The sequence below is a fragment of the Curcuma longa genome, chromosome 3 (genome assembly GCF_044706935.1).
Source record: "Curcuma longa cultivar G26 ecotype Majalengka, Jawa Barat chromosome 3, ITB_CL_G26_1.1, whole genome shotgun sequence".
Taxonomy (NCBI): Eukaryota; Viridiplantae; Streptophyta; class Magnoliopsida; order Zingiberales; family Zingiberaceae; genus Curcuma; species Curcuma longa.
The window spans coordinates 11,732,849-11,758,372 of record NC_133863.1 but is presented as its reverse complement, the minus strand read 5'-3'; the positions used below and the strand labels follow the sequence as shown (position 1 = coordinate 11,758,372).

The 25,524-nt window shown below is 39.1% G+C and overlaps 5 protein-coding genes across 14 annotated transcripts; 1 reads left to right on the top strand and 4 right to left on the bottom strand.

The window, feature by feature from the left end:
• The first annotated feature begins 3 nt into the window (after positions 1-3).
• On the top strand, positions 4-5,071 carry LOC141824347 (cysteine protease ATG4B-like). Of its 6 annotated transcripts, none has more exons than XM_074711613.1 (9): positions 4-136; positions 1,875-2,340; positions 2,403-2,488; positions 2,586-2,636; positions 2,772-3,157; positions 3,726-3,864; positions 4,335-4,390; positions 4,481-4,551; positions 4,636-5,071. In XM_074711613.1, the coding sequence occupies exons 2-9, from the start codon at positions 1,878-1,880 to the stop codon at positions 4,860-4,862; spliced, it is 1,479 nt and encodes a 492-aa protein (XP_074567714.1). In that variant the 5' UTR covers positions 4-136; positions 1,875-1,877; the 3' UTR covers positions 4,863-5,071. The 6 variants fall into 6 exon arrangements, with proteins under 6 accessions (XP_074567714.1, XP_074567712.1, XP_074567718.1 ...); XM_074711611.1 differs by having other exon boundaries at positions 1,866-2,340; XM_074711614.1 differs by lacking the exon at positions 4-136 and adding an exon at positions 157-349.
• Positions 5,072-7,131: 2,060 nt separating this feature from the next.
• On the bottom strand, positions 7,132-9,488 carry LOC141824874 (protein SOSEKI 3-like). 3 transcript variants are annotated; one of them, XM_074712207.1, is made up of 6 exons: positions 9,170-9,488; positions 9,013-9,082; positions 8,827-8,942; positions 7,782-8,739; positions 7,304-7,596; positions 7,132-7,209 (listed from the first exon to the last, which is right to left on the bottom strand). In XM_074712207.1, exons 1-6 carry the CDS (start codon positions 9,369-9,371, stop codon positions 7,184-7,186), a joined length of 1,665 nt encoding a protein of 554 aa, XP_074568308.1. In that variant the 5' UTR covers positions 9,372-9,488; the 3' UTR covers positions 7,132-7,183. The 3 variants fall into 3 exon arrangements, with proteins under 3 accessions (XP_074568308.1, XP_074568310.1, XP_074568309.1); XM_074712209.1 differs by having other exon boundaries at positions 7,323-7,596; XM_074712208.1 differs by having other exon boundaries at positions 7,138-7,209; positions 7,357-7,596.
• Positions 9,489-15,114: 5,626 nt separating this feature from the next.
• LOC141822935 (zinc finger protein ZAT5-like) lies at positions 15,115-16,060 on the bottom strand. The gene has a single exon (XM_074710231.1). The coding sequence runs from the start codon at positions 15,982-15,984 to the stop codon at positions 15,244-15,246; it is 741 nt and encodes a 246-aa protein (XP_074566332.1). The 5' UTR covers positions 15,985-16,060; the 3' UTR covers positions 15,115-15,243.
• A 2,357-nt stretch (positions 16,061-18,417) lies between these two features.
• LOC141822936 (AT-hook motif nuclear-localized protein 20-like) lies at positions 18,418-19,518 on the bottom strand. The gene has a single exon (XM_074710232.1). It carries the CDS (start codon positions 19,187-19,189, stop codon positions 18,614-18,616), a length of 576 nt encoding a protein of 191 aa, XP_074566333.1. The 5' UTR covers positions 19,190-19,518; the 3' UTR covers positions 18,418-18,613.
• Positions 19,519-20,109: 591 nt separating this feature from the next.
• Positions 20,110-25,464, bottom strand: LOC141822933 (mannosyltransferase APTG1). Of its 3 annotated transcripts, XR_012601378.1 has the most exons (11): positions 25,396-25,464; positions 24,089-24,450; positions 23,888-24,005; positions 23,256-23,360; positions 22,877-23,142; positions 22,009-22,290; positions 21,711-21,909; positions 21,414-21,565; positions 21,144-21,309; positions 20,498-20,675; positions 20,110-20,353 (listed from the first exon to the last, which is right to left on the bottom strand). XR_012601378.1 is itself a non-coding variant. In XM_074710229.1 (10 exons), the coding sequence occupies exons 2-10, from the start codon at positions 24,343-24,345 to the stop codon at positions 20,592-20,594; spliced, it is 1,629 nt and encodes a 542-aa protein (XP_074566330.1). In that variant the 5' UTR covers positions 24,346-24,450; positions 25,396-25,464; the 3' UTR covers positions 20,360-20,591. The 3 variants fall into 3 exon arrangements, 2 of the variants coding, with proteins under 2 accessions (XP_074566330.1, XP_074566331.1); XM_074710229.1 differs by lacking the exon at positions 20,110-20,353 and having other exon boundaries at positions 20,360-20,675; XM_074710230.1 differs by lacking the exons at positions 20,110-20,353; positions 25,396-25,464 and adding an exon at positions 25,053-25,122 and having other exon boundaries at positions 20,360-20,675.
• Positions 25,465-25,524: the final 60 nt, after the last annotated feature.

The following is a 25,524-nucleotide window of genomic DNA, read 5'->3' as shown; positions in this document are numbered from 1 at the left end:
AAATTGAGGTAGAGAACCAGCCCTAGAAGTAAAAGAGCGACCTTTGCGAAATTGCGAGCTGGATTCCCTTTGATTTGCCGTGGAGATCAATGCAAAGTTTCGCCCCTTGATCCTGCTAGGTTTGCTTGACGTGCAGGTATCTCGCGTCTTCCACCTCATCTCAACCTGCCTCTCCCTTTGTTCTGATCGTTCTACTTCTTGTTTGTTTTGGATGTACCGAAGCGTAATCGGTTAGGAATGGTCCTGCGATTTAGAATTTCTTGAGTAATCTACGGGGGGAATATGTTGTCTTGCTCACTTTCTTCTTAATTCTTACCTCAGATTGGATGTCAAGCTTTGCTGTATAGAGGTTCTTATGAATCATTTTTGGAGTATACTTGCTTTTTTCTGATTAATAATTCTTCCTCTGAGTTCCCAAATATCATTCCTTACCTTTAATCAAATTGTCTACTACACGTAAATGGGTCTTCTTTGACCATTGAAGTATATATGATAGAGGAATGGAATTGTTGTGACTATTTCTTAGTCAATAATGACGTTTATCTCTTTTCACGTATCCATGCCTCCTTGAACTCTTAGTACTCTCATTTTTGGTATATTGATATCATCCATCAATTTGCATGTTTTATGTTCTGGATCTTTCAGTTGGTCTGATTAAACAATCCATAATAAAATATGTAATCATACTTTTTTGTGCTGGCCTCTTGGAGCTGGAGCCCTTAGGTCTTTTGACGCCAACGCAATATACTCTTCTGCTACCAGTTAAGTTTATTTTTTTTAAAGTTACATTGGTTCATAGCAAATGACCTAGCTGGAACTGGTACCAGGTCTAGGAATAATATGTTCGACGATGGAAATGAAGTTTCTAAATTGTTTCCAGTTTACACCTACTATAGAAGGATTGTCCTAATGCATTTACTTCCTTTGTGTCTATTTTGTAACTACTATTGTCATTCCTTTATCTCGAATTTGAATATTTTCTTGCACTTCAATCTTCTTAATTGTTGGGAATTGGAATGGTTCTGTTATCTTATGTCACCATTTCTGCTTCAATTGTCTTATCCGTTCAATGAATTTGTACTCCACATTAGGCTACTATATACCATACAAGAAGCATGCATTTATATCCCTCCCTATACATTCCAGAAATTTTTTATTTGCTAATTTCTATACACAAATTATTAAAATCCTAGTGTATTCTCTAACACCGCTCATATTTTATTATGCAAACAACATGGCCTTGTATAGTTACCCTCCCTTGAGTATTTAATGCTTAGAAAAATTTTGATTCTCTTTTTTTCTTTTCAATTAACAATTCACCGCTTCCAAAGTGTACTTGTCATTGCAATATTTTTGCTTTCATAAACTTGCACTTTTTTCTTCACAATTGAAATTTGTGCCTCTTGTCCCTAATGCAGCAATAAAAATTAAAAAGAGGCATGCCAATAACTAACCACATTGCTAACTATTCTGGGTTCAGTAGCATATGGGAAACTACTTGTATTTTTTTGTAGTCATTATTGATTCAATGTTGCATACAATTCTTGAAGTTGGTAGTTGCTGTTAGATGTTCACATGGATTTGATGTATTCTTTTTGACAACATCAAGGCTAACGTAGTATTATTTCTACTTGGTTCCATGCACGCAGCAGTTTTTATGCTCTGGTACTGTAACCTAAAATAAACAAATTAAAATTGTTCTTTTTGTTAAAATGAACTTTCTTTAATAACTCACTTTACCGAATCTTCTAATGTGATTGGTGCAATTCCAGAATGGAACTTGATCTTTCTTCTGTTACCTTTTACATATCATGTTGTTACACTTCTATTATGCTATTCTTCTCGTACTCTTAAACGTGTGGTAGATTGTTCAGGTAATGACAGAATTGCATGAGAGCACTGTTGATTCAAATTTTTTTGATCAAAATTCTGAAGAAACAGTAGATAGAGAATCTACAGCTGCTATTTCAAAACATAAGTCTATTCACAGTAAGTTGTTGAAGGCTTCTTTCTTAGCGAGTTTCTTCACGTCCACATTCTCAGTCTTTGAAAGACACTCCAGCTTATTTCCACATGAAGACAGACCTAGCAAATCCAGAAGTTATGGATGGACAACAGCTTTGAAGAAGCTTATGGGTAGTGGTCCAATGAGGAGACTCCAAGATCGCATACTAGGGTCAATCAGGACTGACACTTTGAGCTCATCCAGTGAAATATGGTTTCTTGGCAAGTGCTATAAACTCTCACTTGCAGAGTTGACATCAAATCCAGATCCTGGCAATAGTTTTACTGCTTTTTTGCAAGATTTCTCTTCGAGAGTTTGGATCACTTACCGAAAAGGTTAGTCAACTGAAGCTTCCACATGCTATAGTTGTCTGATTGTTCACGTCGATCTTCTACAGGTTTTGAACCCATTGGTGACTCAAAGTTCACATGTGATGTCAACTGGGGATGCATGATTAGGAGTAGCCAGATGCTTATTGCTCAGGTAGTTATCCTACTGAACATTTTAATTCTAAGTTTTTACTTGTTTAGAGGAAAATTGTTGTGATATGAGCTTATCTTGTTAGTAAAATTGCCAACAGGCACTGATTCTTCATCATATGAGGAGATCTTGGAGAAAACCCTTGCAAAAGGTGACGAATTACGCTACTTGTCTGTCTCTCTGAATCCTTTGAACAATAAAGAGGAAACATGTATTTTCCAATCTAGTGAGGAAACTTCAAAATTTTCTGGCTGAATGTTTATAATGATTTAATGTTGATCTGCAGCCATATGATCTTCAGTATCTTGAAATTCTACATCTTTTTGGTGATTCTAGCTCGTGCACTTTTTCAATACACAATCTTCTTGAAGCTGGGAAGGCCTATGGTTTGGCTGCTGGGTCCTGGTTGGGTCCTTATGCTATGTGTCGAACATGGGAAACGATTATCAACACTAACAAAGAACAAGATGATCATGAAAAACACAAACAAAGGTTTCCCATGGTTCTATATATTGTTTCAGGTGATAAAGATGGGGAACAAGGTGGGGCTCCAGTTGTTTGCATTGAGGTTGCTGCTAGACTTTGTAACGATTTTAGCAAGGGGCAACAAGATTGGGCACCTATACTACTTCTAGTTCCTTTGGTTCTTGGTCTAGAAAAAATCAACCCCAGGTAAATTTGAATATAGCATTTCCCTAATATATCAAGGGGTGATAATTTTGATTTAGTTTTTCCCATTGTGAAGATTTGAGCTTGTCCAGAAGAAAATAATTAATGATACAATAAACATTGTCATATGTTCTAGATATTAGTGATATTATGTTTAGTTTTTGGTTACGCTCCTTTATTCAAAATGTTAGTCTAATTATATGGCTATGGACTCTTTGTGTCTGGCTAATTATAAAGCTATGGACTCTTTGCTTTTGGTCCATGATATTATGCACCATATCTGGACTTTAAATATGATGAGTCACTTCTGAGGAATCATATATTTTCCCTTTGCAAAGCAGGCACCTGGATGGTGAATGTAGCTCGGGTCAGTTTTGCGCATACTTAATCTTGCTACAAATATGGTTAAGATCCATTTATCATGGTTTTAGTCTGGATGTTAGGTGCCACAGTGGCAGTGTTACTTTCTTAGATCATGTTTGCATTTGGTTTTCAAATTTTCTATTATTGTTTTTTGGTTCTTAATTAAGTATCTTCCCAGTTGCTCTTAGTATGTGCCGTATTCTTGCAGGTATATTCCTTTGCTATGGGAAACATTTACATTTCCACAAAGCCTCGGCATCTTAGGTGGTAAACCTGGAGCCTCAACCTATATTGTTGGTGTGCAAGATGAGAAGGCACTCTACTTGGACCCTCATGAAGTTCAATCGGTATAAAGTTTATCAATGCATATATGTTTTTCAGTCTGAGCAATTATCATGCTTACTAAACACTGATTCGTTCATGTTATTGTCTTTATTTTAACTCACATGTTAAATTGAAAGCAGGTCTTCAATAATTATGGTCATGTCGATTGATATTAACAAGTAGAAAAAATGAATGGAACAAATGATTTCTCTTCTTTTGTTACAGTCTTAGAGAAATACTCTATATTCACTCTGATAACTACTATGGTGCCTAATGATTTGTTTAGAATAAAAAAAGACTGGAATTTGCTTGTCTTCCAAGTTGCTAATTAAGCCACTATGGTTCCTTGATAGCTTAAAGGCATGCTCTCTTTTTATGATATTTCCTGACTATTTTCCATCCTTTGGCATTCTTGTTCTCTTTTTTGCAATCGGAAAGTTGCTTGTGTTCAATCTATCATGTCTGAGAGACTAAACAACTACTGTTAAACTAGGCTGTTGATATCAAGATGGATGACCAGGAAGCTGATTGTTCTTCATACCACTGCAGGTATTTTGTTTCACCCACATGCATTTTTGCCCATGTACCTTTTTTCCCCTCTCAAGTAGCTCACATGTGGCATAACACGTCTGTCTCCAGCACGGTGCGACACCTGCCGCTAGACGCGATCGACCCATCATTGGCCATTGGGTTCTACTGCAGGGACAAGGGTTGGTGAATACAGTTGCTATAAGGATGTTCCTTCAATAAAAACTTAGATTCATTTTTATTCGCTGAATTCCAACATTACGCAGATGATTTCGAAGATTTCTGTTCGCGTGCTACTCAGCTTGCCGACAAGTCAAGTGGTGCACCATTGTTCACAGTCATCCAAAATATTCAACTTGCCAGACCCATTCCCGACCATGATTCTGCGGCCGCCATTACTGATGCCGATATTGGAATGGCTGAATGCCCCTGTGCTGAAAGTTTCAGCAATGTGGACGAGTGGGAGCAAGAAGATGGGTGGCAAATTCTCTAAAGAGCTTACACAAAACAAACCGTTTTCTTACGTGAATGTGCAGTGCTAGGCTTCACAAATCCATCTAATTCTATTCCCTCGTATTTTTACCTTTTCATTCATTCTCTGTAAATTATAATTAACTGATATATCCATGTACATAGAACAGAGGGATGATCCATTGCTGAACCTAAACCAAGCAATAATGTGGTTGATGGCTTGTTCCAAAATGACGACGAATCTGCATGGGCTCTCTTGAAATATTAAATATGTTAATTACATTTAAAAGTTGCAGTGTTCTTGGTTCACTCGGTTACCAACGATCTGTCATGGGCACTGGCGTCAATCCAGCAAGGAGCCTTGGGGCTGCAGGTATGTACAACAGGGACCATGCTTGGGCTGCAGAACTCCCACCGACATCGACCAGGACTGACAGCGCCGCCATACCCGACGCCGGAAGGAACTCTATTCATTTTCTTCCCTCAAAATAAATATGAGAAATTTTCAATATTATCCATTTTACCTGCTCAACATTCGTAATTTCTCCCTTATTTCTATGTTTAAAATTTTTCTTTCTCATTTTAAATTTTTTTCAACTTATTTAAAAATTTATTATTTTTAATTTACATTATTAAATTCAAATTTAGGAGCATGAATATATTAAAAAAATAGACTTGCAAGAATATATTAATTTACTTTAAAGTGATTTAGAGTTTTATAAGTTCATCAGTTAATTTCGAATGAAAATAACAGATAGATCTACATTATTTAAAAATTTAAAAATTTGATATTTTTTAAACCAGAAGAATTCTAAGAACTCAATGACGAGATTGGTTAGTGAATATTATTGTCATAGATTTTATGATAAATTTATGATAAATTTTATTAAATCTTTAAAAATTTATTATTCTCAATTTATATTATCGAATTTAAAAGCATGAATACATTAAAAAGTTTTTCAAAAATATATTAATTTTAATCTGAAGTGATTGAGAGTTCTTCAAAATATTATTATCTTATAATAAAATTATGATAAATTTTATTAATAAATCTAGAGAATTTTAAATTATTTTAAATTAAAATTAATATTTTTAAAAGTTTTTTTAATGTATCTGTACCCTCATATCTAAATTCAGAGCAATCAATTGTTGAATAGGTAGAACAAAAATTAGGGGTAACATGAATATGAGACGTGTTTTTGAAATTATGAAAATTGAGTACATAGAATAATTATGAAAATTGAGTACGGATAATACTCCAACTTCCTCAGGTGGTTCAGTAAAATACCATAAAATATATGAAAATAAATTTTCTTTAAGGCTTATTTAAGATTTAAGGACAATATTACAAATCAAAATTATTATTTATATTATTTTACGAAAGAATTAATATCTAATAACATTTATGCAATATATCAAACTCATAATAACCTATTTACAAAATTGACGTCTGAAATGATAAATGTACCAAACACTTCACACAACTAAATAATAATAATAAACCTTGGCTAATATTTGGAAATTTAGAACAATAATTAACTAATGGAATAATTATTATATGTCAATACTACCATAATTTGTTGTACAATTATTTGCTTATACAAATAAAAATGGAATTTATGCCTTAATGAGCAACCAAAATTGAGTTCAAAATTACAGGAAATAGCAACGTAAATAAATTTTAAAAAAGTTTTAAAACAAATTATCTGTCTTCAACTGCCTTCAAAATGTCCACTGCTAACTTCCAACAACAGGTGTTTTAAGGCCTTAAGTCCTGAAGGAAATTCAATCATCATCACTTCATGAGATTTAATTTACTCAAGTCAAGAAGATAACACACATTTATGTTCAAAGAACAATGGATAGATCAACTTCATTCTCTTTATGAAACCGCGGCAAAGAATATCAACAATGTAAGATCAGGAGCAAGGTTTATGAGCTATATATGCGAATTTCGGGCAAGGGAATCTAGTGTTTGTAAAGGTAATGGTGGATAAGTTGTGTTCTTGAGTTACCATGAAGGTTAGTATCATAAGCTAAGTGTTCTGCTCAAAGTGTTTCGAAGGACCTAGTTAATAAAGTATGAGTTGCTCTGTGTTAGTTCTACAGAGTGTATCGAAACAGCATGCACATAATTATCAAGCCACTGAAATGAAGAGAAAATTTAGAAGAATAAAACAATGGTTAGTAGAAGAAAGCAACTGGATATTGCTGAAATAGCTCAAATAAGTTGAGGTACTTACAAGAACTTCAATGCTCCATGATTGCCAACTGAGACAGATGGTGCATCTTTGTTGGAATTTGGAAGTCAAAAATCTTCATCATCATCAGATCTAGATACTATTATAACCCTAGCTCCAGAAGTAAGCCTGCAGCAATAGACCAAATCGAAGTTGAAGGAAAGAAATTAAAAACCAAAACAAGTTTAGTGATAGGAAAGATAGGCAATATATATAACTCAACTTTCTTCTATCCTGATCACCTTCTCTTTGAATTCTTGGAAAGATTCTACTAACCCAGTGGATGAGCCCTTAACTGGGTCACATTCTATTGATCTTTTACTTCCATCAGTTGATGAACGGAGAGGCGAAGACCGAGAAATCTCCATCCCTGAAACGGGGGATATCTTTGTTGCATTCTCATCAGACATGGAGTTCATGCTGGATACGTTCTTGGAAGCCCTGGAGGGATACTTCAGTTGAGATGAATCCCCAATCTTTTCGCTCTCCCTTGTTGAACAAGGCATATTGTAGCTCCTACATATTGGGAATTTCATGCATAAAAATCATAGAATTTAGAAGACTGAATGAGCATCCGAGGACTGATCACTGTTCCATTGAGTAAATCTGTAAAACGAGCCAATTGAACCTAAAAGCAATAATTTCATCAAGATCAATTTAGTAAATCAATAATGTTAGATCGAGTTGATAGTCTGGATTACCTATCCTCATTGAAGGAAGATGATCTCTTTAGCTTAGGAACTCCTTCCAGTTGCCCCTCTTTGAACTTGTTTGTTTCAACCATGCTCCCGCTGAAATGCTGCTTCTTGTTCAGCCTTGGGACGATTGCTCTTTGACTCTCCGGTAATAAATTGAATTCCCCTAGAACCATTGAAGTAGAAAGCATAGGGGAGGTGATCAACTTTGCATCAGCCAACCTTGGCTTATAGTCCGCCGCAAAACCAATGCCATAGTGGTCTTTAACAGAGATTGAGCCACAAGTAAACATATGCATTAGCATGTTTGTTGCTCGAAATTTTGAACTGGATGAGAGGAAAACTTCTTCTGCCTCCACATTCCTATAGTTGTTCCTTATGCTTACTTCTTCTCTTATCAAAGATTCAAGTGTATTTGTCTTCGCGGAGGAAGAAACAGTGCTTGAAGGCAAATTCTTCTCTTTAACAATCTCAGATTCCTCATTCGAATGCAAAGTCAGCTCACTCTGTCTCCTATTGTATTGAACTTCCAGAGGCCTATCATCAGTTGAGACACCCATTATCCTGGTACTCAATCCGTTCCTCCTCCCTCTTTGGTCTTCGGTTTGGGTTGAAGCATCCTGAGCCACAGAGGACTTGCGGACCCTGAGCTCTGCCGGCTTCGGGGAGCTGATTTCAGTCAGTAGGGAAGTTCTCCTACCCGGTTCAGGCGAAACATTTCCGGGGGAGCTTGACCTGTGGTTATGAGTGTAGGATGATGGATCATCTTCTTGCGGAGGGGGAGGGGGAGGGGGAGGGGGAGGTGGTTGGGTCAGCAATGAAGAGGGAAGCTTTGCCTCCTTGATAAGAACCTCAGCTGAAGAACCCAAAAAGGAAGCTTCTTGGGTTTTACAGCTAATCGGTGGTTCTTGTACTTGTTCAGAGTTCTGGATCTTTGCATTGCTTGAATCATGATCTCTCCGATCTAAATTGAGCGAAGTATCAATGAATCCAACGGATTTCGCAATTCATCAAGAAGTTTGTAAACAGAGTGAGTAGATCCACGATTTACCTGGCGGTGTTTGATCCAAGATCTCCGACCCCTTGAGCACATACTCATTGCCCTGCGCCGGCAGGATCAGATCGTCTTCCGAAAGGTCGTGCCACACAAATCCATTCTTGTAGCTCCTGAAGCAGCAGCAGATCGTTACTCAAAACTAGGCTACTTCCGATCCAAAACAATCCAACGAATCCTTACCTCTTGCAAGACCACGAATACATGGCGGCCATCCTCTTCCCTCGCAGCACATTGAGCTTATCGATCACATCTACCAAAACGAAGAACGCCGCAAACAAATCAATCCCCCGGGAAAACAAAAACCCTAAATTTTTCCGCTCAAAATTCAATCTTGTACCTCTGAGGAATAGTCCGTCGGGGGAAGACAGGGGAACCTCGACGAAGTGCGGGTGCTCGAGGTGGCGATTCCTGCAAAGGTAGTACACTACCGGAACCCTCTTCCCTTGCAGCTGCGGTTGGTGCTTCGCCGGCGGCTCAGTCCAAACTTTGGTTCTCTCCGGGCTACTTCGCGGCGCGTACCTTCTCATCCTTGCTTCCATCCCCTTCTCTCTCGCTTACTCCTCGATTTCACATCGGTTCCAATCCAAAAAGCGGCTTCTTCTCATCAAAATGCCACCGAAGGAAGCCGGAGGAGGCGAGAAGAAAGGGAGCCGAGCTTCAAGTTGGCAGCTTTGTGTCAACAACAAAAACAAGTCCTACTACAACAAGTGAGCATTGTATAATACGAGGAGTTGGTGGGCGCCGACTCGCAATCAACCAAAAAGTGGACGCGTTCTACGTAAAGGTGGGTACTTTTCCATCAATGGCGCATCTCGGTGTGGTGTCAGTGATGATGGAGGTGGAGAAGAGACGCCACTGCACACCATCAAATTGGAACACTCTGCAATTCATTCCTGGCGGATCCGACACAGGAACTGGGGATAATAAATGATGCTTGGTTTATCAAGCGACCGACGAGCCCAAGGTAGATCAATTACAAGAATCTTTTCCGACATTAGATATCTTTAATCCTTAGAATGCTTTTGCTATCCTGCTTTTTGACTGCATGTAACTCTGAGCAATGAAGCAGGTCTTACGGAAGCTTTTACTCCACCAATGGCTTCCTTTCTGTTCAATCAAATTAGAGTCTCCTAGAAGAAAACTGTCGGTATGCACTAAGAAATGGATGGTAGCTGAACCAGAATAAAGAGGAAAAGTACTGTAATCTGTATTACAGCAAACTTGAAAGCATTTCATGTCTTGCTTTAATTTAGATGATGAACTATTTATTGTAGTAGGATCCACAGGCTCATTGGCTTCCAGCTTTCCAATCAGGAGAGCATGAAGACACATGGGAGGAGCATTGAACATGTCGATAACACAATCATTTTGTTCTTTTACAAACAAACTAATCAATCATTTACTGTGAAGTGGGACATGATCACAATGAGCTACTCTTGATCTAATGAATGCGTTTGTGGAGATTTTTTTGCTAGTGTCTTTTAGAAAAGATGGGTAGAATTGAAGAGCTCTCAAAGGCACTATCATCTATAGTTGAATACTGAAATTTAACTTCAGATTTGAAGAACTTTTGTTCAAACATAATTATAGCTTTATCACTTTAGTCTCGAATAAAAGATACACCTCAGCTGTCATGTGTTCATTACATTATTGGCTTGCTTAGCTTGATCTGACATTAAATTGAATTACGAACTTGTTTGCAAATTTAAAGACAATCGAGAATGGACAGCACATGGATCGCTCTGTCTCTTAATTAATTGTTTTCATCTTTAGGCAGGAAGATGAAAAATATTACTTTTGTTTCAGGAGGATGGATTTTAATATCATGTTGTCGAACAATCTTAGGAACCACGGCCATAACGTGAGTTTGCACGTGAGTTTGCTGGATAAGCACAGTTTGACTTCGAATAGATACTTATTCGGATGTAGCTTGAAACTATACTGGCGCAATATGTCATAAGTTTCATCGATATCAATAATTAAATCCTCGGCTCGAATACTTTTAATTAGGATGTTGGCTACATACATAGACCTCTTGTCTGGTACTACTCAGTCGATCGATAGTTGATAGATTACCCTTTCATTCTTTAGTTCGAAAGATATAGTACAATAAAAGATTCTGTTAGAAATGACGAAGCTAACATTTTCTTGATCTTCAATGACTAAGAGAATTTGATGGTAACTTTGATATGCATCTAACATACATACAAGTTTGCAGTTAGAGATCGAATCCATCAGTTGATCGATTCAGAGAAGAAGGTAGCAATCCTTTGGACTAGCTTTGTTGAGATCTCGAAAGTTCATGTAGCCCCTCCATTTGCCCCAACTTAGGGGCTATCATCATATTTGACTAGGTCAGGAACTGGACTTCCTGCATATGTCCGACTTCTCTCAATATGTCAATTTCAACTCTAATTATTTTGTCTTTTTCGAAGTCGAAATATCACTTCTCCATGATCGCAAGTGATATCTCCATGACCTCCTTTGCTGCCTACGCAAAGACATCCTGATTGTGAGAGAGGCAGACGATGACCTTTTGCTTCAGTTCAGGATAACTAGTGGTTTGGTTTGGCTGCTCGGGTACAATTTATACTTCTTCATATCCCTCAGTTGGCTGGGATAGAGGGATGCCATGGAGAAGTTATACTTCGACTCCTTGGACCTTCTGACTTTTTCGTGTTTCCATTCGTATCAAGTCTACATAGCACTTCCTTGCGACTGTTTGGTCACCTCTTTCTTCGCCCACTTGATCATCAACTGGGATCTTCATCTTTTGATGATAAGTGAAAGCAATGGCTCGGAATGAGTTTAAGGCGAGACATCCCAATATGTCGTTGTAGCCAGAAGGGGCATCGACTACTATGAAAATAGTAGTCTAAGTCTGCCGTAGGGGTTCTTCTCCTAAGGATAATGAGAGACTGATTTATCCCAGTGATTCTATCACATGTCCAGCGAATCCAAATAACGCAATGGAGATGAATCATAATTCATACCGATTTATCTGTATATGGTCGAAGATGATTTTGAAAAGTATATTCACCGAGTTTTCAATATCAATGGAGACTCTTGCAATGTTGTAGTTTGCTATGACAGCCCGTATTACTAGAGAATTCTCATGGGGAGTAACGAGCCCATCCAAGTCATGGGCGCTGAAGCCGATCGAGGGACTTGTCTCCGCTTGAGATTTAGCTCTGATCTCATAGCTTTCGAGCCTTCGGTCGTGGATTTTTAGACTCAATTGGAATCTCCATTAGTTGAACCTCTTGAAATCATGTTGATATCTCCTTGTGCGGGGGGCTTCTCCTGCATCACCACTACCGGTCATTTAGTGATGTTGAGGTGGCTCTCGAGATCGTATTGGAGGCTTTTTTACAAAGACCGGAATCCCTCTCACAAACCTGGAGAGAAAGCGCTGATGAGCACGTCAAAAGTAGCTGAAGGCACATCCATGGCCACTTTATTGAACCGATAAATATAATCCCTCCGGCTTTCTTTGGTGGTATGTTTCAAGGCAAATAGGTTTAGAGGTGTTTTCTGATATCTTTTACTGTTGAGGAAGTGTTGAAAGAATATGACCTTGAAGTCGGCAAAAGTTCAAATCAATGCATGTGGTAGTCAATCAAACCATCGATGAGTGGGACCGGAGAAAGTTGTTAAAAAAACTCTGTATTTAACGCCATCAGTGTATTAATACAGTATGATATTTTTTTCAAATCGACCTAGATGATCTGTATACTCTCCGAGCTAAGGTGTTCTGAAGTGGCAAGGCAATTCATCATTCATGATGTGATTTGAGAAAGGTGTGCTTTCCTTAGGTACAGATTCTTTGCCGTTGTTCAGGTTTGGAGGTGGGGCGATCATGATCTTACTTTGTTGCTTAATGAAGGTAGTAGGGATGGGACCTGCTAGACCCTCAGTCCTCGACTAGGAATAGGTGGTACCTCAGTTGAGGCGTCAATATTGTCTTTTGAGACAAATTTATTAGAGGAAGTCTTTGTAAGACTCGTTGCACTGCTCAATCAACTACTGCTTAAAGCTCGTCCTCAGCTATGGTGATAGTCTCGTCATGAGCTAAATCTTCTGTGAAATTAGGAGACTCAACAATTCTCTCTTGTTTCATAATCTCAGTGTCTTAATTCAGGTGACCTTTCACAGACAATGCTAATTTGTTCCTATCTGAGATCGCTAACAAGTGAATCAACAAAAAGCGACTGCTAAGGGAATAAGGTTGACAATGGTGAAGAGAACTTCGGGGACACCTGTAATACTCAAACGAGAGTTAGAATGGATGTCGAGGCAAACTCGGCATGGTCACTCTAACACTCAAGTTAGCATAGGGGCTAGAAGATGAAAACATGAGAGAAGAAGAAGAAAAAAGAGTAAGTGTGTGGCAATTCTCTCTATGGTTTATATAATAACACAAAGAACACCTTCACGTCAGAATTGATAAAGAGATCAGATCCGACAACTGTTGAAGGCTTCTCCAATCACTAAGCGTCACATGTCCAGAGACATCTAAGGAACTAGGTCTGACAACCACATGATTATTTCTCCCTTTGGCCATGACGTTGCGTTCACTAGTGTAGTCAGTGCTGAGCTGCATTGGGCTGGAGCCCAGTGCAGCCCAGCAAATTTTAATTTAATATATGAAATCAAAATTTAAAAAATTAAAATAGTTTAGTTCAGTTCTACTAATTAACCCAGGACAGTTGAGGATTTTGATTACCTCGTTGGTTATGTTTGTGAATATTCATAGTAACTATAAGTGGGCCAACATAGGATGCAAGTCCCAACTATAGACAAGGAAAAGGAGTAGGTATGGAGTGGCTTTGAAGATTAAATTGTTCGAGCTGAGTGGTCAAGGTTAAGATATCTTAGAGTCCGATGAACTGAACTGATAGAGTTGAGAAACTTGGGTCCTCTAGGGTCGTGTAGGTCAAGTTGAGAGAAGAGTCAGGTAACCTAAGCTGATGGAGTCGACGAGTATGGGTCCTCTGAGATCATATAGACCGAGCTAATAGAAGAGTCGAGTGGCCTGAGCTGATAGAATCGAGGAGTTTGAATGCTTTGGGGTTGTATATACCGAGTTGACAGAAAGTCAGATGACTTGAATTGATGAAGTCGAATAGCCGATTTAATCTCCATCTATGTTTGACATTGATCTTAATTTGACTGTTGACTTGATTAGATCTTCTTATCAACCGGATCACTATGTAAGTTTTAGTCTGCTTTACTGACATGATCAACTTAGGAACTACGGGCATCACGAATACGCTGAATAATCAAAGACTACATTCCTTGAGAAAAACTGTTGTCGATGGAGTTGAAGATTCAATTCTTTGTTTGAACATTTCCCTCTAGATGAAACTTAACGTGTCCAAATTAGGCTTTCCTGGCTGGCACAACCTGTGACTCTTTCAATGAAGCTCGCTTCCATTTCCACGCGACTGCAGACCATTGAAAGTTTCAGTGATTTAAGATAGAGAAAGGACACTCCGAGAAGGAAAAGAATAAGTAGAAGAAGAGCAACACAACAACTTCCATGTGTGCCATCCATATTAAGCTCCTCCACCATGTTCAACCATGGCCGTCTCTCTGCCTCCCTGCCTTCCCCCACTAGACGTGCAGTTAACTGACACCCAGCGACTCTTTTTTATTTTAATGACTCGTTCATTGGTCAACTCTGAGTGCTCTCTTATGATTTCATCTCAACTTGCTCGCCAACTTTGATCAGTTTTCGTCTCCATCTCCTGCTGTGCTGACAGTGATGGCTTAGGTCAGTTAAGGAGATAAGCATGAGTCTCTAGATATACACGTACTTTGCAGTTAACTGTTGTTTTATATCTATCTATCCATCCATCTATCTATCTATCTATCTACAACACTACAAGTCACCGCAAGTGTATGTGTTGGTTTGCTTGTCAGGGCAGGGGAGGTACCTGTCTATCTACTTGCCCTTTTCTGCAACTTTTGTTTTCCTTTCTTTCTTTTATTCCTTTGGCATTTAATATGAGGGGGAGGTTGGCTTGCAGACAAATCAAACTTGATGAAGTGAGAACCTGATCCATAACTTTTCCTTGGTGGTGGAGAAACCAAAAGCCATCACCAAAGCCAAACTGACCCTCCTTTTCCAACTCCTCGACGAGTCCCACAAGATTACTCCACCACAGCCACAAGAAACAAACAAGAACAGGAGGAAGGAGTTAATTGGCACTGGACTGGACTGGAAGATGAAGATTATTCAACTTGATCTCCAATTCGTGTTAAGAATTAACATATAAACTTAAAAAAGAATCACTTGTGTGTTTTATGGATGTAATCATGATCATTCAGATAATTTTAACCAGTTTAATTTCTACTATGCAAAGAAAGAAAGAAAGAAAGAAGATGTGATGACAGATTCTTGCACGTTTAGTAATGGCAGTCCACCAGAGAGGATGTTGAGAAGATAAGCGGCGGTCGCCGGCTTTCGAAGGGGAAAGCCATGGCTATCTCGGAGTCGTCGTCATCGGGCGGAGCAGGGAGGTTGAGATCCAGTAAGAAGATGTTCTTCTCCTTTTTGACTTCCGGCGCCAGCGGGCGGTGCCGTCTCATGTGGCCGCCGAGAGCTTGGCCGGAGGAGAACTCCGATCCGCATATAGAGCACTCGTGGACTCTCTGCTTTGCGCTAGCACCGCTGGCGGCAGCGGCGCCGGCGGCGACGTTTTCATCGTTGCTCGACGTCGTTGTGACTGGTTTTGGGATCGAAGCGTCGGCGGCGATCGATAGGCCCTCCTCCGTTTCATCCTCCGCCGCCGGTTTCTTCTCCTGGTCGAGGAGCGGCGCCGCAGTCTTTGGCTTCTTGTGGCTGGTGCGGTGGCCGCCGAGAGCCTGGAAGGAGGCGAACGTCTTGTCGCACGTCTTGCACCTGTAAGCATCCGCCGCCCCCGCGACTTTCGCAGTTCGCGACGCGCCACCCTGAGCCAGGAGGATGAGGCAATTGGCCATGTCCTCATCCTCCTCAGCGCTAGTACTGGATGCCTCCGCCGGCGAGGCAGGCGCCGCCAGTCTCTGCCGCTTCGTCCTCTTCCCTCTGACGACCAACGACGCAGCGGCCGCGAACTGCTCCTCGTTACTGCCGTTCTGATCCACGCCTTCTTCCACCGATTCCATGCTAGCTAGCTTCTCCACAGAGCTCCAGAAACAGCAAAAAGGTGAACAAAGCGTGAGGTTGACAAGAAACCGAGGAAGGGCGTCGATGTCTATAAATACCAGAGAGAAGAGGAGTCAAAAGGCGAGCCCAAAGTTTAGCCGCAACTACACCACGAGCACACTGCACAACCGGACAGATAGATGCTAGATCACGTGACACTTGGAGAAGCAAGGTCTTTCAGGTTGAACGGGTCTGTTCATGTATGTAACAGTGGACCAACACACAGTTTGTGCTAAGGCAGTTTAGAATGTCAAGTGTGGTTTAGAGTTCGACTATGAAACAAGGGCTTAATTTCGATTGATTGTTCGATCGATCACTGAATGGTTTGGGAGGAGAAGTCAACTTGTAGATTTGCACAGTAATCTTGGCGTCACGGATTTGGTTTGCATTGAGTTGGTTGTGTAAGGCACGAAAGGTAGCCTCTTGTGTTTATTTTAGTGTGGTGGAGCAAGTAAGGCACTCAATAAGTTGGTGGCAGATTTAGCTTCCTTAGCAACAAAAATCATGGTTGGAATTTGATAGCGTTTCTTATAAACATAATAAAATTGCAATGATGCACGAAATGAGTGGGCATTAGGTAAGCAATTGATTGGTCTTAAAACTTGGCCTCTTTTTTATGTGTATCAATTGTACACTTCCGGAGATCATATCTTCATCAAATTTGACTTCAATTCCTTATACGCTTGGTTTAAGTCGAAAAAATATGTTTTTTTTTAACAAAACTGTTTTGAAGTCTTCTAGTGTTTGGGTCAATAGTGATAAACATTAGAAATGTATTTTTCTAAAAATGTTATACGGGCTCTAACGTAAAATAAAGTTCTTCACTGAATCCAAATTAATCGCCAATTGTGGTGATCGTGACTTATGAAGGATCAATTTATTACGCTTCAAACATTCTCAAAATTATTCAAAAAATCTCATTCAAATCAAATGTACAGTGAACGGACTGCAACAACATGTAATAATATCTCTCGTTGACTAATTATACATTGATAATTTATTTTTTCAGTCTAAAATTAATCAAGTGTTCGGCAAAGTCACAGTTTCTTCCTTCTAAGTTTAGGTATATCTATGTGATGGTGCTTAAAGCTGGATTTTGATTAAAGATTATGTCTCAAAATTAAGCTTCTCACAATGACTATTAGGGCACAAGTGTTGGGATTGGATTGATATGGATCTCTAGTCACGGTCTACTTAATCGAGCATATCCCTTTGTTTTTTGCACTAGTTCAATTTTGGAACTTGCTCGCCCGTGAAAGAGAGCACAATTTTTTGTGTTAACCAGTTCAATTATTAATAAGAAAAGAAAGTCCATGGTTTTCAATGTGGATTCACCACTTTCTTATATAACATTAATTAACAATTAATGTTATTCTAGGACTTTAAATAAATAATTTCTCATTCACCCTTAATCGATTTTAGTCCTAACGTGAAATGTAGATTTCGATTTTGAAATCACTTACAAAATATCAATTAAAGTGAAATATCCAACATTCAATTCAATTAATCATGTTTGAAGATTCACCCAATTTGTTGGGAACCGTCGAGTGTTTGGTTCGGTTAATTCGAATTTTTATTTTTATTTATAAAAATCTTGATTTTTTCAATTTATTTGATTTAGTCTCGCTTTTAAATTTTAAAAATTAATTAAACTGATTACACACTGTTATGCACTTGAATTGGTGTTTAAAAAAAATCTTAGATCATGACTCAATTCTCAGTGATGGGTAAACTTAAATGTTTAATATTAGTCAATGATATGCAACAACAACTGTTGAATGAATAATAATTAATTTAATAACCATTTGAATTAATCGATTTTATTTTGATTTGATTTTAATGATAAAATTTGATAGGTTAGATTTGTTCAAAAAAAGTTTGATTAATCTAAAACATTTTTGATTCATTCTATTTCGATTTATTTGATGTGAATGAGCGATGATGGTTCTTCAAAGAAGAGGGAGCTGGGAGAGAAGGCGAGGAAAAACACATTGATAAATGATGTACGGTATTGGTTCATGATCTTTGAAATACAACTAATACATTTATAATGTGTTGATATTGCTAATTACATTCTAAATCTACATTAACTACTAATCATTAACAAACAATAGATTTGAAACACTATCTTATCTTTGAACATGTTAAGATTTAAAGATGTGTGCTTCAAGTTTTTTCAAGATAAAAAGTGATTGCATAAGTAAAATTAAACATGTGCATCTCTATATTTATATATATGGCAAAAAAAAATCTATAATTAATTAATTTAGTAATAGCTAATATTATATTTATAATGATTAAACAGATTATACCATAAATAATTGCATTCTTATACAACAAGAATATGTCAAAATGATATACATAATAATATGCATGTGAGAGCACCATAACTAACTAATAAATTAAATAAACTGAAGAAATTAAATCAGAAATTTCGATCCTATATATTAATTCATGACACTTAACTTACAGTCACCCCTTGTAGCTCCGTTAGATTTTTGCCATAGATCTTATCGTGATCTTAGTTAGATTTTGCCATAGATCTTATCGTGATCTTACCTTATAAGAGGGTTGACAGGATGACGTGTACTATAACGGCGCCGGCCTGGTGTGGGCCCACCCGAAGGCATCGTGGCCCATCTGCGTCGCTGGCCCTCCGCCCAAGTTGTAGATCGGCAGCGCCGACGAATCCGCCAGTTCTCCGACTCCGGCACCGGCCCCAGGCGGCATCAACTGGGCTGCCACATCGCCGGGGATCTGCCCAGCCGGCCCCACCATCAACCCTCCGCCGCTATCCTCCTCCCCCTCCTCCAGCGGCAGTCTCTCGTAGGTGGCGTTTGCGAACGTGGATGCCATCACCATCACGGGCCCCGCCGCCACGAGCGGCCCCACCACGCTGCCCCCGACCACCTGCCCTTGCCCGCCGGCGAGGTACACCGTCAGTCCGGTGGTCCCTGGCGGGGAAGGCCCGGGGAGGAAGGTCCCCGAGAGCGAGAGGATCTCGAAGCGGCCGTGGAGCGCCACCACTGCCCCGGGCGCCGACGGCAGCCGAACACTGACGTTGGCCACCGTTCCGGCGCCGCTGAGCACGCAGACGCCGCGCTGCTTCCGGCGGGCCAAAAGAGCAAGCGATTCTGCCACGTCGGCGCCACCGGCGACCTCCATCAGGTGGCTCAGGAGCGCGTTGGGGCTGTCGCGGGTGACGTAGACGGGTGGCTTCGGTTTGTTCTTGGAACCCGCGGGGCGGCCGCGTGGGCGGCGGTTAGCCGCCACGATCGCGCCTTCATGGGGATCGCCGCTTTCGTTGTCCTTATCGTCGTCGGCGGCGCTGCCGCCTGCGAGGCCCTTATTGGAATCAGATGGTCCTCCGGCGTCCTCCACCGAGCTGCCACGGCCGCCGGAGATGCCGAGCTGGCCGGCCCACCACGGATTAGTCGCCAGCTTTGCTAGATCTCTACACACGTAGTCGCTACAAAATCGATCTAGGAAAGGAGATTTAGTGTGAGTTTTGTTGCACTACTACTTATAGAAGCTATAGCAAAGCTCTGTTTTGGAAGTCAACTCATAGATCTTGTTGTGCTTCCGTCATGCGTGATCTATTTGAGCATGAGCGTTGGAATGAAATGGAAATTGGGATGACAGAAGGTGGAGGCCGAAGAAATTTCCGTGGAACGGAAATATCAATATCTAATTGTTTATCAATTTTTTTTTATAACAAAGCTCTGTTTTCGAAGTCAACTCATAGATCTTGTTGTGCTTGTCATGCGTGATAGCATGAGCGTTGGAATGAAAAAATTGGGATGACAGAATGGAATTAATATGAAATATCAAATCCAGTGTTCTTGATGGAAAGTCAGCTAGAATATTGCCACAAGTGGGCAATTTAGTATCGTATTTGACTGCGGGATCTTATTGATTAGTGTGGACCATTTCTTAAGATTCTCTAATTAGACTAAATGTCTATATTATATGATATTTTTAATTCGAGTATAACTCTTTAGGAGTTGGATTTGTATAGTTTTGAGTTCATTTGCACTCCCAAATCACATCTCTTCTTGTCGTGTGTTTTTATATTCTGCAACAGAACAGCCCATGCATAGTTGTGCATCAATTAGGGGTTTGTTAATTTGGTGGTGAGGGTAGTACTCAATCACTTTGATTTTTGAGTCGAGGCAAAACCTTGATCATCTGCCGAAACTCCTCGGTGCCGATAGGTGATTCGATTGATCGATCGTCCAAACACAACCGGAAAGAATCTTTCCGGGTTTCTTCCAGACAATCATAGGTTCCAAATTCAACCTACTCATCAGCTACTTAGTTGATCAGTATCTGTAACACAAAAATCTTATGAAACTCCCTATGGATGATCGAAACAAAAATGAACTGAGAGTTTCTGGATAGGATACTAATTAGTTCCCAAAGATCACGAGGATGAAAAAAATGGAAAATAATTGAGAGGTTCTAGAGAATTACATGGCAGAATCTCCTAATTTGTGTGTGTTCTTGTTTTTTGCTGATGATTGATCGTCGAGTTGGCTACTGGATCTGGATGAATAAAACAGAGCCATCATGATATTGTCTGAGAGTAAACAACAACAGATGCTTGGAGATCTCTATCGACTTTAAAATGGGCGTGGAAGAATCTTTTAACCTGCGAACAAATTGGATAAATTAGTTTTGGAAAGAAAATGGAAATCGGAACGGAAAAAACATAAGCAGGATTGATTGATAAAGGCATCAATATAAAAAGATATTTCAACGAGTCGGTTTTCTGAGGACAAAAGAGATATTCATAAGAAAGACAATTCTCCCATCTAAAACATTTTTGAATAAGATCATAAAGAACTGAAATATTATACAAAGAAGAGTTGTCAAATCAAGTAAATGATTTAAAATAAGTTCCTAATATTCCAACTTTTGGATAACTGAACAAAAATTCTAGTACTCATAAAAGAAAGTATCAAAACGATTGTAATAAAAATCTGCAAATGCTAGTTCATTTTCAGGCTGCGAATAATAATAGACAAATACTTGCAACGGCAATTAGTTAATGTAAATTATTGGAGGTAGAGATATAGAACTATTCAATTTTTCTACGAAAAATATTAGTAAATTGTACCTCGGTAAAGGAATATGAGGTCAACAGTTCCTGAAGATATGGTTCTTCAGAACTAAATAAGACAATGTGGCTGGGAAAAAATGATGAGTTCTTGAACATAGACAGCGCAAAGGCATGTGGATCCATCAAAAAGCAATCTGATTCAGCCAAAGTCGCTCTGTTGGCGCTAAATAAACAAAACATTGATTAGTCACAAATATGAAATTTGAAATCAAAAAAGGGAAAGTATGTCAAGGAAGAAATGATCTCTGTAATTCCTACGAGAGTCACCTTGGTGTGCAGTCCAGAAACCGCATTGGCAGATCATGGTGTAAGGTGGAGTAATAAGGTGTAGAGTGGCAAGGCATTAGAAACAAAACACTCTTCACTCCCTGCTTGTTTGCCTCTTTTGACAGATAAATCATAACATCTTCGCTTCCTCTCTGTCGGGCAAGTTTAGTTGTAAGAATCATGTAAATTGTAAGGCAAAACCTTACCTAGATCAGTTATCAACATAGCTTTTTATCAAAAGATAGAATATATGCTAACCAGGAGTACTTTCTGAAAAACTAAAATGACAAGGCTTACCTGATGAATCAAGCTCATATATAAAGCCATTGGAACATTAGTTACAAGAAGGAACAGCACAGCTAGCTGTCCACTTGACAGGCATTTGGTGCCAGGTTTGAATTTTTTACTTTCTGAGCCTGAACGATCTGGTTTTGCAATCACTGCTAAATGATATCCAGAGAACATCAAAGCTATTGGGAGCACTGGAAGCACAAACCTGATCCAAATCCATTATCAGTAAAAACAATTTGGGAAAACAGCTTGAAAATAAAGAGCATCTGATAGCATGATCATGAGTACATATAATAGTACTCACCTGAATTCTTTGTGGCCGAGAAAACTGTAAACCCCTAAGACCCAAGCAATCAGACCAGAAATCCTCCACTCTTTTGAACGAAATATGCCAATCAATGAATGTGGTAAGAAGGTTAAAAGCATGGAAGGAAATCCCTGGGTGAAGTACCAGTGCCATGGGTGAGTGCCATAATAGTCCCCACCAGACGAAAGAAAATTAAACTTAAGAAAGTTCAGAGGCACAAGGACAAAGGATTCATACATCCACCTATCCAACAAGCTTGACAAGGCAAGAACTAGACCCCTGTTAACATCATGATGTCAGTACAAGGTGCACTCGAAGCCAATTTCTAAAGAAACTGCATACTACATGGGTGTGAAAATTCCAATAGCTACATACAGGGAAAACAGGGGAGTGAATCCCTCAAAGCTAGAAACAATGGACACATAATACAGAGATTTGAGGGAAATTTGTTATATTGATTTAGTGAGATTTAGGGAGGTTCTATTACATTTTCTATATGAATGAAACAAAATAAATGCAATTTTACAAAAGGATATGAATACTCAAAGTGTAAGCAACAATACAGATAACAGAGAGAGTTGAAGCGCACAGATATCAAGCATTTGATGCATTTTAAAGAGTTTTTTTTACCAATGTATTTGATAAAAATTCATTTAAATACTAACTTGTTAGTTCTGTCTGTAATAACTAATAAGAACCACTATAGACAATACAAAACAAATCCTAAGATTCAAGCATCAATTTCAAAAAGTAATTTAAAGAGACGACAAGAAATTCTAAACCTTTCCAATTTCTGTTGCAAATTATTATGAAATTTGTTCAGGAATCAGAAATTAGGTTTAGTGACAAAAGACTAATTACCTACCCTATTGGAAATACCTCAAATAAGAGGAAGTGGATTCTAGACTGCATCTTAAACAGATCCAATAATCCAATGTATAGCCATGTAATAACACTGGTTGGCCGAAATGCACATGTCAGGGCTGCTATAAAGAGACCCAGCATCCTAGATGAACTATTTGAAGAGAACCAATAGAATATTCCCATCAGTGTAAGCACTGTTTCCAAGCTGTTTGAGAATGTCCGTGTAATGCAGAAGAACATAAACCAGTTTGTAAATTGTGAAAACAGCTACTCAGAATTAAGGGAACCATCAAAACAATTTGGGAGCAAACTACTAGCTGTGACAAGATTGAGATCGTTACATGTTATAGAAATATTGTATAGGTGAATGTAAAGGATACAGCCCATTTGGCAACATGCTCATTAAATATCAGCTTTGAGAGCTTGTACATATATAGATCTCCGATGGATGCAAACAAAGATTGCAACAGCCGTGGAGCCTTTGCCTATTCAAAACATTCATCAAGCAGAGAAAAAAAAATTTAGTTTCTTCATCTACAAGGAGAAATTGTTACCCCCAGGATACATAATATGCAATCACACACCTATCCATGATAATACAATTTCCATACTATCAATCTCACATTTCATAGAAAATGATATAGAGAAAAAAAAAAAGATCAAAAGATAATACCAGACAGACTAGAGGAATTCATGGTAATGCAAGCACCCACTTATCCATGGTAATGCAATTCTTTATATCATCAATCTCAGTATATTTTGTAGAAAATGGTAGGGAGAAAAAAGGAACAAAAGAAGGCACCAAACAGACTAGACGAATTCATGGTAATGCAAGCACCCACTTATCCAATGGTAATGTAATTCTTCATATTATCAATCTTGGTATATTCATAGAAAAGAAATGAGTAAAAAGGGAGAAAAGAGAACACCATATAGACTAGAAGAATTCAGCTAAAAGAACACCAGCAATACATTATTGATGGAAATTCATGAGCATTCTGCAAGTGGCTACCATGAGCAAGGGTTTGTCCAAGTGCAAAAAAGCCAAGATCCTGTAGAGGAGAGCAAAGATCAAAGGATGGAGGTAGCTGCGAATTCCTTCCTTCCATTCCCAGGTCAGATGGCCGTACCTAATCAAACCAAATTTAAAGACTGAGGCACAAAGAAAAAAAATAGCATTTGTAGATACCAAGATGCAGGGGCAACATCTGACCCGAAGACAATGCGATGGGCAACCTCAAGAGACTGCCAATGTTCATCTGGATTGAAGTAGGTCTGTACCAATAGTGCGTTAGCGGCTCGGAATGCGAGTGCAAATGCCCAGACCCTCTTCTCCGACCATCTGAGTACACCCTCCTTGGTTGGAGCAGATCTAGAAGAACAAGGAAAAGTAGTTTTACTCTTGATATCCTCACCCTCTTCATTATGCAATCGTCGCCGCAATGATGAAGAGTTTTCATGGCTGCTCATATCTTGGGAAAATGGGATTGCCAAGGTGCAACCCTCACAGGGTAATTGCTTATTCTTCACATGCAATATGTAGAATTTACTGTAAAGATCGAGTTATTGCCGCAGCTGCAGTCAAGTAGGAAAAAAACGAAGAGACAGATTATTAAACAAATAGTCTCAAGTTGGTAGATAAAATTTGAATGAACAAAAACAAGACGAAAATATTTAAGAAACTAAATCTCATCCAGTTCAAAAAAGCTATTTAGGGAGAGAAATCCAACTTTGTTCCATGAAGATATTGTTTGGAAATTAGCGACTATAAATTCCTTAGTTATTAATATATCATTTTATATATAACAGGAGAACTTAAATAGTCAAAATAATCGAGAAATAAAAAATGTAACAGGAGAACAAAAGCCTAAATTGGAATTGAGAACTTATTTCTGCCACCCCGAGAAGAGGAAGACGAAGGCATATAGAAATCAAATGTTCTATATATACTACTAAAACCTAATTGGGCCTTTTCCAACTTCAAAGCCAGCAAACAACTGTGTCGAACACACAAAAAGCAAGCTTTGAAAACACAAGGGATAATCGTGCCCACTTCGAAACGCTTCTAATCCCACCCCGAATTCCAAGTGACTGGTAGGTCAAGGATGCGGGAAGCTGAATGATGGAGAAAGACCGTAAGAGGAGAACAAAGCCCTAGATTGGGATCAAGAGCTTACCTCCGCCGTGCGAGCAAACGAAGAAAAAGGCGTAAAGAAATCGTGTTCTACCTATACTAGTAAAACCAAATTGGATCATAGAACCAAAAAAAAAAAATCATTCTTTTCTAACTTCGACGGCAACAAGAAACTGCGTGGAACACACACACACACAAAAACAAGCTTTTAGAATGTGAAAGGGATCCTCGCCTCCACGTCGAAACACTCATAATCACAATTCCACCCCCTTCACCCAAATTACTAGTAATTGGTAGGTCAAGGACGCAGGGAACCAAAATAATCGAGAAAAGAGCGTAACAGCAGAACCATAGCCCTAGATCGGGATCGAGAGCCGAGAGCTTACTTCCACGGTGACGAGGAGACGAAGACGAACCGCATAAACAAGGAATCTCCCTGCGAACGAAGATCTAAGTTACGCGATCTGTTTTATTTTAATTTATTTTTGAAATTTTGATGCAAAAAAGAGTAAAAA

Coding starts and splice junctions, on each gene's coding strand:
- LOC141822935 (XM_074710231.1), bottom strand. CDS start 15,984: ATGGAATCGGTGGAAGAAGGCGTGGATCAGAACGGCAGTAACGAGGAG.
- LOC141824874 (XM_074712207.1), bottom strand. CDS start 9,371: ATGGAAGCAAGGATGAGAAGGTACGCGCCGCGAAGTAGCCCGGAGAGA. Junction 8,943..9,012: donor TATTCGTGGTCTTGCAAGAG/GTAAGGATTCGT, acceptor CTGCTGCTTCAG/GAGCTACAAGAATGGATTTG. Junction 7,210..7,303: donor GGTGATCAGGATAGAAGAAA/GTTGAGTTATAT, acceptor CTATTGCTGCAG/GCTTACTTCTGGAGCTAGGG.
- LOC141822933 (XM_074710229.1), bottom strand. CDS start 24,345: ATGAGCAGCCATGAAAACTCTTCATCATTGCGGCGACGATTGCATAAT. Junction 24,006..24,088: donor GCCCATCGCATTGTCTTCGG/GTCAGATGTTGC, acceptor TGGTTTGATTAG/GTACGGCCATCTGACCTGGG. Junction 20,676..21,143: donor CCTCATATTCCTTTACCGAG/GTACAATTTACT, acceptor ATTTGTTCGCAG/GTTAAAAGATTCTTCCACGC.
- LOC141824347 (XM_074711613.1), top strand. CDS start 1,878: ATGACAGAATTGCATGAGAGCACTGTTGATTCAAATTTTTTTGATCAA. Junction 2,637..2,771: donor GGAGAAAACCCTTGCAAAAG/GTGACGAATTAC, acceptor GTTGATCTGCAG/CCATATGATCTTCAGTATCT. Junction 4,552..4,635: donor GTTCTACTGCAGGGACAAGG/GTTGGTGAATAC, acceptor AACATTACGCAG/ATGATTTCGAAGATTTCTGT.
- LOC141822936 (XM_074710232.1), bottom strand. CDS start 19,189: ATGGAGGTCGCCGGTGGCGCCGACGTGGCAGAATCGCTTGCTCTTTTG.